General features: G+C 43.1%; 1 protein-coding gene across 1 annotated transcript; it reads left to right on the top strand.

The window, feature by feature from the left end:
- Window positions 1-5,968: 5,968 nt before the first annotated feature.
- On the top strand, window positions 5,969-7,491 carry LOC120713441 (ATP-dependent DNA helicase PIF1-like). Its single transcript, XM_039999403.1, has 3 exons — window positions 5,969-6,053; window positions 6,252-6,581; window positions 6,665-7,491. Exons 1-3 carry the CDS (start codon window positions 5,969-5,971, stop codon window positions 7,489-7,491), a joined length of 1,242 nt encoding a protein of 413 aa, XP_039855337.1.
- The last annotated feature ends 6,459 nt before the right edge of the window (window positions 7,492-13,950 follow it).

The raw sequence follows: 13,950 nt of genomic DNA, 5'->3' as shown, positions 1-13,950 counted from the left end.
CGTGTTTAAGGTCCTAAGCGTTTTGGCAGCGATTAGCGTCCAAACAATTCACATTCAGACATTAATCTAGGTGGTCAAGGAATGGTTATAATAAATTAAGGGGTGAATATCCAACTATGTTTTTAGCAGGCAAAACATATGCAGTTTTATAAATAGGCCAATAGGTTGTGTTTATAAAAACTAGGACAAAATATGCATTAAAGGGCGGGATTGAACTTGCCGTTCACAAAGTCAAGCTCTTGCTCGCGGTACTCGTTCTCGGGCTCCGGCTCGCAGTACTGCTCTGCGTACACCGGCTCGCGGTACTGTCCACCAAACTCTTGGGCGTTCTCCTCCTCGGTCACTCCGTCGGCTACGAGCGAGAACGGCACAACAGCACACAAACAAGCACAACATATAAAAATACAATGAGCTCGGAAGGAAAGGAAATAAAATAGGAATAATAGATAGTATGTGATTTTAAAAGAAAAATTTAGGAAAAAGAATTAATTGAATTGGAGCTTGGGTGAGTGAAATACGAGAAGTGTAATATAGGGTGTGGTGATTAAATAAAATGGATCAGCTCCAATTATGGGCATGGTTTGTACGTGATGGGCTGAGCATGTGTTATCTGTACTTGGGCTTTTAGATGTGATTAACACCTTGGCCCAAGAAGAAAGGAACAGAAAGGGCACGACATACAGGGGCTTCGTGCTCCCTGCGTTGGCCACCATGGGAGGCACGTGAAGCTTCTGCAGCTTGCCAAACGGCAGCACGGCCATCGTAAAAAGAAACTGAGATCATGGGGAGAAAAGAGGAGGCCGAGGGGGTTCCGGTTTGGCAGTTTCGAGCATGGGAGGCGCAAGTCGGCTCCGGCCACGTGGCAGCCATGGCCGTGGCTCCCTGAGCTTCGTTGAGCTCGGCTCAGGAGAGGAGGCTACGATGGGGATGTGTGGAGTTGATGAGAGAAGCTGCCATGGGTCTCACCTTCACCGGGAATAGCTCGAGCGAGGGGACGACTCTCGGTTCTTGTGAGCGGTGGATTAGCTAGTGGAGCGGGAATGCTTAGCGAGCACTGGATGGTGTGGCGGGGAAGAGAACTCGGCATCGCCTTTTATAGGCCGGGGATGGGGATGCAGCCGGCCATGTGCGGCCTCGCGCGGCGCTGTGCTTGACGGCGCTGCAGCTACGCGTGCACGGGGCTGGTTGGCGTGGAGCGGCGCGCTGGTGGCCGGCAGCGGGAAGTGCGGCGGTCTGCGGCGAGGTGACGGGTGCGGCAGAGTGAACTGTGGTGAGGTGACGGGTGCGACAGAGCGAACTGTGGTGAGGTGACGGGTGCGACAGAGCGAACTGTGGCCAGGGTTCACCTAACCGGTGGGAACCGGTCCGGTTTGACCGGTTACCGGTCAAACCGGCCCGGTCCTGTTCCGGTTTGGGCCGGTACCAAACCGGCCCAAATTCAAAATTTAAATTTAAATTCAAAAAACTGAAAAATTCCCAAAAAATTCCTAAAAATACTTCAAGGTGCGACAAATCTAATGGTGTCAAATTTTCTCAAAAAATCGTTCATTTAGTATAGTTTGCGGGGATTTGAAGTTAAATTAAAAAAATGTGCATACAAAAGTATACAAATACAATATAAAAGTAGTACAAAAGAGGGTTGGAGGGTTCATTTAGACTAAAATATATTATACAAACATTTATTTAGTATACTTTGCAGGCATTTGAATTTAAACCAAAAAAAGAAAAAAATTTGAATTTGACCGGTTACCAGTCAAACCGACCGGTTACCTATCAAACCGGCCGGTAAACCGGTCAAACCGGCCGGTATACCGGTCTAACCGGCCAGTATACCGGTACGAACCGGTTGAACTGTGCCATTTAAATTCAAATTTGAATTCCACCGGTTCCGATCGGTAACCGGCCAAACTGGACCGGTATACCGGTACCGGAGGCCGGCGGTTTCCGGACACCGGTCGGATATTAAAACCCTGACTGTGGCGAGGTGACGGGTGCGGAAGTGCGAACTGTGACGAGGTGACGGGTGCGGCAGAGCGAACTGTGGCGAGGTGACAGGTGCGGCAGAGCGAACTGTGGCGCGTGGTCGCGAGTGACGGGCAGGTGAGGCCAAGAAGTAAAAGACGCCGGCGACGCTGTTCCGAGTGTGCGCGTGCATGCTGCCGCTGTGTCTCAGTGTCCTCGAGAGCAAGTGGTGCAAAGTTTGGCCCGTGAAGCTCGCATCCATGCAAGTGGCTTGCATGCGCATGCTTAAGTGTGCTGCTGTATGTGTGGATGGGGTACGTGTGAGCTCACTTGATGAAGAGAGAAATAGAGATTAGGAGATAAAGGAATGCTGATTGGTTCAAGTGTGTGCAAGGTATAAAATCGCGGGCTAAGACGTTTAGCGGAAGCCCTTCCAAAAAGCTAAAAGAGCTATAGCGAAAGCTATAGCGGAGCTATCCATTTAGCGGTTTGAAAAAAAAAATGCATAATGTGGCCAATAACATCGGTAATGCAACCAATTTCAGCAAATTTTTCATTGGTCTAACATTCTAAAATAGACTCAACACGTCTCTTGACTGCCTAACTGTGCCCGTGATGCTTTGTCTATGGTCCACCCTAGTTATATTGATTTTTTATTTCTTTTGGCTACATCTTTAGCGGAAGTAGTGGACATTTATTATCACTAAATCCTATAAAAACCCTATAGCGGACATAGCGGACAAATATTGTATAGCGTAGCGGGAGATCTCTTAAAAAACTAATAGCGGACAATAGCGAGCTATTAGCGGGCTATTTTGTACCTTGAGTGTGTGTGAGAGACAATGATGATTAAGTTTGAGGAAGATTAGGCGCATAAGGAGTTGAGCTCAAGAAAGAGTTTATGCAATTAGATTTTTTTTAAAAAAAAGTCTTGAATTCGAATGATTTTTTAATATGAATTTTCAGGCTGTTACACTACTGAACAAGCCCGTCAGAAGAAGCGTAAAAAATATGCCAGTTTACCTAAGGAGGAGAAGGAAAGGAGGCGTGCACTGGTGAGAGAGAATTATAAGCGTCGGAAAGGTAAAACACAAAATTCAGACTCTAATGTTCAGAATTATCGTGTGAAAATGGATGAGAAGGAAAGGAGGTGTGCAATGGGGAGAGAGAATTGTAAATGTAGGGAAGGTAAAACACAAGATTCAAACTCTGACATTCAGAATTATAATCGTGTGAAAATGGATGCAGAGCTTGAACGTTGCTTGGCCCCAACGCCAGCTTCCATTGTCAAAACAAGTGAAGCAACACTTGCGGATAGGGAGAATTATCCTGGAGATAGCTTTTCGTATGGTAATACCATTTTTAAGGGCTGAATATCTGTAGTAGTTTATTCTTTTGTAAGTATATATTTTATTCAAAATATATATATTCTGTTTCAGTGATATCGGCTTCTAATCAAGATGAAAACATGATGTCCAATATCAATTTTAGTGATATAAATGATATTGGTATTGCCTCCGAGGATGGTGAGGGATGGATCCGTAGAAATGATAATTTCGTGAAGAAAAGTACATATGACCCTGGTTCGTACTAATATGTTTTTCATAATCTATTAGTGTAGTTATCTTAATTGCTATATCTTAACTTGTTCTTTTCCAGACGATTGGTCTGAAGAGATAAAAGAGAGAAGGCGTGCTAGGGCGAGGGAAAATTACCACCTTAGAAAAAAGCTCGATCTACATCGTTGAACAGCCCTGCACCTTTAGTGTTTGAGACACTAACATATAGTGGAGGTAGTTAAAATCATTTTTATTCAAGTCGCATGTAGGTGACAATTGTTGGTGAACTGATATGCATGTGTTATAGTTTGCGTTCATGAAGACGATACCCCAGAAGAGCGAAAGCGCATAAGGGAAAGGAAACGGTATGCCAATTTGCCGGACAGCGAGAAGCAAAAGAAGATTACAGCGAAACATGAATTAAAGAAAAAACAAGTGAATATACAAGGTGAGCATTTATGTAAACCATTATTTCACATGCCATTATGTTAGTTATTATGAAATTACATCTGACTTCACGCAGTTGAACCAGCACATACACCTATTGTTGGGTCTGGACAATCTTGTTTGACAAATGTGACTACAAGATCAAAATCAGCTAAGCCTATGATCAATATCGACGAAAGGAATACCGGTCAATTTTCATCGGAGCTTTGGGAGCCAGATGATGCAACTGCACTATTGGAAGGTAATTTAATCTATTGTGATAAATGTGTATGTTATGTTGATTTAATCTATTGTGCACCACGAGATTGTTGATATATAATATTTACTGCATAATAGACGAAGACCTGGATTGTTTCTTGCCCAACGAAGGTTGACCAGAACTTTATGAAGATGATGAGGCGAGAGTTTTCAATGATGCAGGTGTTGATCAATTTAGAAATATGGCTTTGCAATATATTTACTTTTAAATTCTGATTTAATAGTTAGTAGTTAATTATTTTTATGAATTTTCTATGTATATAGAAACTCATTATGAGACGGCTGTAGATCCTAATATTGTTGTGCCGGATCATGATCCATACGACAAAGTATATAAAAATTTGCCATCTGAGCACCACATATTACGTAAGGTCTCCGGTTGTGAGTATTGCGGTGCCCTAAAGTTTCCTGGAGAATGTCTCGGTTTCTGTTGCCGGCAAGGGAAGGTCAATATTTTCATACCAGAGGTGCCCATGGAGCTTCGTCGATTGTTCACGAGTCAGACAGATAAAAATGCTTTGTATTTTAGAAACAACATCCACTATTTCAATGCACATTTCTCGTTCACCAGTTTTGGAGCTAGCATTGATATTCGACTTGCTACCGCAGCAGGTATTTTGCGAAAATACATTTATGGATTTCCTGATAAATAAACATCACTTTGGTAAGGTTAAAGCTTGGGCTCATGTGACGGAGTTTCAGAAAAGGGGGCTGCCACATGAGCATTTTCTTCTGATTATGGATAAAGATTCCAAGTTAAGTGGTCCGGATGATTTCGACAAGTACATATCTGCTGAGCTTCCTGATCCGGAAAAATACCCTATTCTACATAAGCTTATTTGCAAGCATATGATGCATGGTCCCTGTGGTACTATTAATCAGAAGTGTGAATGCATGGTAGATGGAGCATGTCGCTTTAAATATCCACGTCAGTTTTGTGAGGCCACTCAGCAGGGGAAGGATGCATATCCAGTGTATAGAAGGCATCAAAATGGTCGGAAGGTATTTATCAGAAATAAATGGTTGGATACTAGATGGGTTGTACCATATAATCCTGTGTTGCTAATGAGGTATAATTGTCATATTAATGTTGAGGTTTGTTGCAGTATTAAATCGGTGAAGTACATATACAAGTATATTTACAAGGGTCATGATTGTGCTTCCTTCTCAATCGGTCCCAGTGATAGTGCTCAAGTTGAAATAAATGAGATCAAACAATACAGGAAGGCTCGATGTAGTACTGCTATTGAGGCCATATACCGGTTGTATCGTTTTCCGCTTTACTCAATGTCACCTCCTGTTCTTCAGATGAAAGTGCATCTCCCTGGAATGCACATGGTCCCGTTCAGTGAAAATGATAATCCAGATGATGTTGTGCAACGCGCACAATCACAGAAGTCAATGCTTACAGAATACTTCAAGACTAACAGTGTTGATCCCACTGCTAGAAAATATTTAGAGGTGCCACATCGTATGGTTTCCTTCGGCTTGTCCATGGTGTCCAATATTCAAGCTTTAGAGAAGCATGCGAGGCATTGGGGCTGGTGGAGACTGATAAGTCGCTCGATGACGCGATGACTGAAGCTACAACATTTAAGATGCCACGTGCTTTAAGAAGATTGTTTGCCACAATTATTGTTTTTTGTGAGTACACAAATATACGTGGTTTATGGGATAAACATTTTGAAGCGATGTCAGAAGATTTTTGACGTACTCATGGATCTTCAAGTTCAGTCGTTCAGATGGTGCTAAGAAATATTGCAGATATCATTGGATCGATGGGAAAAGATATAAGAGCTTATGGCCTACCTGATCTGGATGAGTCAGGTAATAGCTTCATACATAGAGCGTTATTTAAGTTTATAAAATTATATGGTATTTTATTATATATACATCGCTATATAATAATTATTGGTTCGGTGATTTGTGAATGGTTATTTCAATCATAATTATGTTATTCTATTTGCTTTGCAAGACATGATTTTTTTTTTGTTTTGCTAACTGCTATGTGTTCTGAATTAATAGATTTTGCATCAAGAGATTACTTTAGGGAGCTAACTGAGGAGCAGAAAATTGGTTTTGATGAGGTAGATTTGGCACTTGTAGACAGTTTAAATGCAGAACAAAAGGCAGGTTTCGATCAAATTATGGCTCATGTTAATAGTGGTAAAGGTCAGGTCTTCTTTGTTGATCGTCCTAGTGGAACCGGCAAGACATATCTCTATAGAGCATTGCTGGCTAAAGTGCGGTCAATGAATCTCATTGCAGTTGCAACTGCAACATCTGGCATTGCAGCTTCTATCATGCCCGGTGGTCGTACAGCACATTCAAGGTTCAAGATTCCAATTAAACTTGGTGATAACTCAATATGCAATTTTACAAAACAAAGTGGGACAGCGTGTTGCTACGTAAAGCAGCTATGATAATTTGGGACGAAGTTGCTATGACACGAAGGGAAGCAGTTGAAACTCTTGATAGGTCATTGCAAGATATAATGGAATCATCAGAACCTTTTGGTGGTAAAGTGATGGTGTTCGGAGGTGACTTTCAGCAGGTCCTTCCTGTTGTTCCGCATGGAACAAGGGCTCAGATAACTGATGCAACCCTTCTGTGTTCGTACATATGGGAAAAGGTTATCAAGATCCGTCTTAAGCAAAACATGAGAGCACAAAATGACAAGTGGTACGCGGAGTTCTTATTAAGGATCGGTAATGGGACTGAGGAAACGTACAGAAATGACTATGTTCAACTTCCTAATGACATAGTGATCGAATATGAATCTGAGCAGTCAATTGACATCCTCATTGAACACGTGTTTCTAGATCTTAAGGTTAACTATAACAATGCTGGGTACATGCGTGAGCGTGCTATCCTCTCAACTAGGAATGACTATGTAGACCGGCTTAATGCAAGGATGATTGATATGTTCCCAGGTGAAGAAAAGGTGTACTACAGGTTTGACTGTGTTGATGACGATTTGCAGAATATTTACCCGGTTGATTTTCTTAACTCAATTACACCAAATGGATTGCCTCCTCATGAACTCAGGGTCAAGAAGAATTGTCCTATAATTTTGCTTCGTAATCTAGATCCTCACAGCGGCCTTTGCAATGGAACTCGTCTGGTGGTGAGGGGTTTTGAGGATAATGCAATTGATGCTGAATTTGTCAATGGCCAACATTCTGGGGAAAGGGTTTTTATACCAAGGATCCCGCTATCTCCGTCAGAGGATATTACACTTCCATTCAGATTTAAGAGGAAATAATTTCCAATTAGATTAAGTTCTGCAATGGCGATCAACAAAGCACAGGGGAACTATCGCATGGACAACTATATGTTAGCTTTGTCTAGAGGTGTATCACGCAACACAACATGGGTCTTGTCAAAGCCTAATGAAGATTTGGACCCAACCAGGAAAAGAACTAAAAACATCGTGTACAGGGATGTGCTACAAGTATAATATTAGGAGGCAAGTTGTCTGCCTTTTTGATAATGGTTATAATATTATGGTTTGATGAAGCTTTCTAACTTAATTATGCCCAAACTTTGCAGCCTACGAGTTGGCCGATCATTATCAAATCTCGGTGGGTGTGCATCTCATACGACAAGGTGTTGCCATGGGTACATCATTTGAATGATCTGGGCGATAAAAAATGGTCACTACGAATGTTTGATCTTTTCTTTAGATCTATACTACTTCATTGTTATAATTGATAACATAAGATCTTGTAATAATTGCTGATGTCATGCCTACTAAGACTGCTCTGATATTCAGCCCCATCATGCCTGTCTTTACACTTTATGAAAAAAATGTTGGTATTAAAATTGATAGTTTTGGTTTCAAAATCTTGTGTGGCTAATCATCAGAATGGCAATCAGTAGATGAACCAACTGATTGCCCAATTATCACCATTAATAATTGAAGCATGGTATTTTTTATATTAGAAATAATATATATTTTTATTTTTAACTACTACTAAAATCTCATTGCTTAATTTCACCATATAATTAGTTTTTTAAAGTTTTCTCGCAACATTGTTCTTCAAACACGTGCGGCACGCATGTGCACCCTACTAGTTCTATACTATAAAGAACCTTAAATTTTAAAGTCACCATCCACCAAAAAAATTACTACCCACCTCTCACATCCCCCTCACTGTCCCCACCTGAAAGGAACATGGACAAGGAAATCTAGAAAAACAAGGAAAAAAATGAGTGTTTCTAAAATGTTTCCCAGCCTTTGGGCCATTTTTTCTCACCCTACGCCGCCCTACCCCCCGCGCGTACCCGCCCGCGATCTACGCAGCCCCTGTGTGAGGCCCCCCCACCCCCACCCAGCGTTGCCGCCCGCGATCTATGACGCGAAATTTTGGCGAGCCAATCAGGCTGCGTACCCTGCGTTGCCGCGCCGCTTCTCGTCACGCCAGCGTCCGTGGCGGTGGTGGCCTCTACGCCAATCAGACCGCAGACCTTGCGCGGCCGCGCCAGTGCTCGTCACGCCAGCGTCCGCGGCGGTCCGCCGCGAGCCGCGGCTGCCCTTCGAGCGGACGCCGCGTCGCACCTCGCGGGTGCCGCCTCGGTTCGATTCCGCTGCCCTCCGCCTTGGGTCGATGCGGCGGTCCACGCCTCCGCCGCGAGTCGCGGCTGCCGTTCTCGCTGACGCCGCAGTCCTCGCCTCGCCGCGCCGCGCCGCGCGGCCAACGACTCAGATCGACCACGCCGTGCTCGCCACGTCCAGGTCCAGCTCGTGTGGCCGCAGTTCGATCGTACCCTATCCCTTTTCCAGGTTGTTTCACAGCTTCGATCGTGCGCCGGTGTTGCAGTTCGTTCGCCGCTGCCTTGCCTGGTGTTCTTCAGCGGTACTGACTACTGAGCCTCAGGGGGTGTGGGTGTTGACGTCGTGTCTGATACCGAACACAGGTACGTTCTATCTACTACGACACCATTTGTGCTGGGCTAATCTTCGTGGCTGCTTCTGGCTGCTTTTAGTGAGAGCACCTAACCCTAACGGCGTGAGTTATGCATGCTCGTTCATGTGTTTCATGATTTAGTTTCATGATCTATAGCAGCAAACCTTTATTTGCAAAAAGCAAAGCTTTTTATGAATCAGTTTCATGAGCACAAGGGGTGAAAGGTGAAGGGAGCCGGACAGGGGCAGTTTACTCTTTCTTGGGCAGATAGATTATCCTATCTATGACAGTTTACTCTTTGCACATAACAGCTTAGTTCTTATTTCCTGGAAATAAGAGTAGATTTATTGTTGCCCAATTTGTAAAATTTTTCTTTTAATATACTCTTTTATCTTTTAGTTTATTTAATCCTCTTTGCTCCTGGTGGAATCTCAAAATTGGGGCAATGGTAATTTCATTCTTAAATATATAGACAAAATTACAAAGTTGTGAGATGTAGAAATTGTTACACGGGTTTGGTTCATATATTTGTTGGTTCATCTTCTCAGACATGGATCCGAATGATGGAAAGATGGGGAGGTTGCCATTTTGGGACATCACAAATATCAGTGTACTCGGTAATGCTCAATGTGGTTTCATCAATAATTCTCAACTTGCAGGTTCTACGCGCCACCACCCCTCGTTGCCGCGCCGCCGGCCCGATCCTCTACGAGCCGCCGAAGCAACGCAGCCGCGCCGCCGAAGCCGCCAACACCCCGATCCTCTACGCGCCGCCGAGCCATCCTCGAGGGTAGAGAAATATCGCCGTTTCGTCAGGAGCGAGGAGAACGTAAGTGGTGCATGTTCGTGCACCAATGGATCGGCGGCGGCCACTGACGGATGTTTCTAACAATGCTTCGGACCTGTCTTTGGCACCAATGAAGCGGAAAAGAACAAGCAACTTGTAGTCAATGTTTCTGAACGGATTCTCATTTTATTTGGTGTTTGTGATGACACTGCATGTTATTTGTAGGTGAAGATGGACGGGAGAACATTGATCCTAATGAACGGGCTCCACAAAGGAGAAGGGAAAGGAACGCCGCCATGACAGAAGAAGACAAGGAAAAAAGACGTGCAAAAGATCGTGAAAATTATCAGCGGAAAAAGACAAAAAACATGGTTATACCCGTACTTGAATCAGGTAAAACCCTCAGTGTTATCCTTGATTCAATTACTCGTGCATATAGTTAACTGTGATGTCTTTTTGGTATAAGGTACTTCGCACGACAACCATTTATTTGATGGTAACACATCAAAGGTAGCATGCACTGGCCATCCACCAATGCCGTCCAGGGTTCCTGGTGTTACCATCAACAGTAATGGTGCAAACTCGGACATATCTGGTATGCCTGCTATAATTTAATATCATTTTTGGTTGCTGTGATGTAAAAAACAAATTTGGCAATGCAGGGTCTCAGTGTGTTATAGGTTCTACTTCTGTTGGGACAAAAAAAAAATCTGCCAGTAAATATGCTGATTTGCTGGAGGAAGAGAAGGAGAAAAGGCGTGCAGAGGCAAGAGAGTATTATTATCGCAGGAAGTATCTGGTAGAGGATGATCCTATTTTGCCAACAAATGCCTCCGTCTGCAATTCAACACCATCAACAATTGCCGGGCCCGCAACCTGTCATACAGGAAATGGGAATATAAGTTGTTTAGTTGAGCGTTGTTCGTTTGATAAATTTACTTCATTCGAGTTCTAACTAATCGGGACGTCACTTAACCAATTTAAGCACCACAAGAGATTACGCCAGAGGATCGTGTCAGGAAAATGGATAGGGAACGGTACAGCCGACTTTCTGCAGAAAAAAGACACGCGAAAATTACAAAATCTATACAGAATCGTCTAATGAAGAACGTGGATAAGCAAGGTATTGGTAATTTAAATTTTAAACCTCTGAAATTGCATGCAAAGCACTCCTTAGTACTCATCAAAAAAAGCATGCAACAGTCATCCTTTCTTCATTGCATATAACGTTCATTATGATGGTCCATCCTTCCTTGCAAAGTACAGTTACGCAGGTTAAAACACCAAGAACCCTGCAAACATGCGTGACACAGCCAGGAGCTGGTCCGGTTACTAGAGGTATTGCCGTAAAAAAATATCTAATTAGGGTGCTGACATGTGTGATCCATTATGATGTGTTGACCCCTCTTTGCTGATTGTACGCAGCTATGACCAGCGAACAACGTAACCGTGTACATTTGGATTCTAGTATATGGGAACCAGACGAACCGGAACAAAACAATGAAGGTACCATATTTTTGTTGTTAGCTGTGATGGAGGGCATGCGGAAACTAAACCGGGCGTATATAGTTTTATTTTCAAAATTTATAATATAGATTGTGCATCGAGCTTTGTGTGTCGTTATATAATTCGTAAATCATAAAACTGTATTTTGTTATCATTCAAAGTATTCACATTTAGGGATGGACGTGAAGCGCATATAGACCGATAGATATTAATGGTAAGTTTCGGTGATTAATGACAACCGTATGTGACTAACGTATGTTTTGAAGGAAAAATTAGTGATTAGTCTAGTCTCATATGAAATGTGAAATGAGACCCCTCAATTCGGAACAACCACGCGTGCCAAGGACTCAATTTTAAAGATTAAAGACCTTTCTAGTCTCAAGTGTCACAAGGAGATGAAGGACACTTGATTTAGCTAGGGTTTATAGTTTTTAGTTCTTGACCGTACTATTAAGAGGGGTTCATGAGTTAGTAGCTTCACCAAAATTGAGTTGGCCTTAGAAATCTTGCACACTCGCTCAAAAACAGCCCAAAATGGTCAATAGAAGTTAACACAACGCTTGGAAGAAGAAACAATCAAAGTTACATTCAAATTCAAGTCAATTCAGTTGAAAACGAAGAAAAACAGCAGCACCGGTTTAACCGATGCCTTATCATCGGTGCATCCGACGCTTGGCGGAAGTTCCGACGCCCCTGTCGGTCTATCTCTCTGGATGCAAGCAGAAATCAAATCAACAATCTCTATAGCACCAGTTGAACCGATGGTCCCAAGCAAAGCACCGGTGCATTAGATGTACTATGTTCCAGAGAGCATGTTTTGGTAGACCTCAACTCGTCTTCAGCACCGTTTGAACCGACGCTTCAGAATCAACCACCGGTGCATTGGATGTACTATGTTCCAGAGAGCTTGTTTGAGTTGATCAGTGAACCTCTTCAGCACCGGTTGAACCGATGCCCATACGGAGCATACACCGGTGCAATGACGCAAACCTCGATACTGTGTCAGAAACCCAACGGCTACTAATTGGACACAGAGAGATCAGTTGAACCGACGCATTCACTTTCTAACTCGTCGGTTCTTCCGATGGTCACGGTTTTTCTGCAGCGGACTTCCAACGGCTATGTGATCCTCTCCACTCTATATAAGGGCACCCCCTGGCTCATTTGAAGTTCCTTTGACACCTTGAATACCTGAGGCCACCCTTGAGAAGAGAAAGTGCTTTGAGCAAAAGAGAGAAGATCTAGTACATTGATTGTGCTTCAACCTTGAAGAATTCAACCTTTGCAAGTGTAGCAAGCGTGCTTGAGTTAGGGCCAACTGAGTGTAGGTAAAGTGAAGGCTTATGAGCTTGTTACTCTTGGTGTTTGACGGCACCTAGCCGGTCTGGGTGATCGGGAGGTTCTTGGTGAGCTCTTGGAGTTTGTGGGAGCCCCAAGACAAGAAGATTGTACACGGTGTGAAGCTCGCCGTTCCGGAGATGGAGAAGGATCATTCTTAGTGATCACTTGCTCATTGGTGAAGCAAGAGAGCTATACCCTTGTGTGGGTGCTCCAACGTGGATTAGGGGGAGCGTTAACTCCTCGATACCAAGAGAAAAAATCTGGTTGTCTCGTGTCTCTTACTTTTATTTCAAGCAATTAAATCCATTTGTTGTTATTCTTGCTTTTTATTGCTTATAGATTGACTATGACAACTTGCATGGTAGTGTGAACTGTTGCTTAGGTTTTAATCTTGCTAGTGTGCAACCATCTAGACAAAATGATCATGATAGTGTGTTTACCTACCTAAGGACCTTTTGCTACCGTGCTCTAGTGACTAGGTTTCAAATTTGTAGATTGGGCAATACTAGTCTAGGTTAAGGACTAGGTAGAAATTTGAAAAAGTCCCAATTCAACCCTCCTTCTTGGACCACAATCCTTACAATTGGTATCAGAGCAAGGGCTCTCATTTTAGGCTTAAAATCCTATAGAATGGCCGGGGGAGTGGTGGTCCACCCAAGCTCGATGAGAGAAACTATGCTTATTGGAAAGCTCGCATGACGGGTTACCTTGAGGCTATTAATCACATCGCTTGGGCGGTCACGAAAAAACCTATTGTTGGTCCTTGGAATGAAGATCAAGTCAAATATGGTGCTAGAGCGAATAATGCTTTGTTTGATGCTCTTAGTGAGGAGATTTTTGCTCGTGTTCACAGCAAAAAGACCTCTCATGAAATTTGGGAAGCACTTGAAGCTATCTATGTTGGTTCTAAAAAGCTTCGTGAAGAAAAATATCAAGTGCTTAAGAAAAACTTAATGAATTCAAAATGCTTCCAAATGAGTTGGTTGAACAAATGTATGCTCGATTGAATGTGCTTATTGAGGACATTAACGCTCTTGAAATTTCTCCTTTGTCTACTAGTGACATCATCCGAAAGATCCTTCATTGTCTACACAAGCCCAAGTACAACATCGTTACCTCATTGCTCTATGAGAAAGATCTTGAAACACTTGAAGTGAGTGATGTTGTTGGGAAGATTCGG

This window comes from Panicum virgatum, chromosome 6K (genome assembly GCF_016808335.1).
Source record: "Panicum virgatum strain AP13 chromosome 6K, P.virgatum_v5, whole genome shotgun sequence".
Classification (NCBI taxonomy): domain Eukaryota; kingdom Viridiplantae; phylum Streptophyta; class Magnoliopsida; order Poales; family Poaceae; genus Panicum; species Panicum virgatum.
The sequence above is the reverse complement of the archived record's forward strand: the minus strand, read 5'-3'. Positions and strand labels throughout refer to the sequence as shown.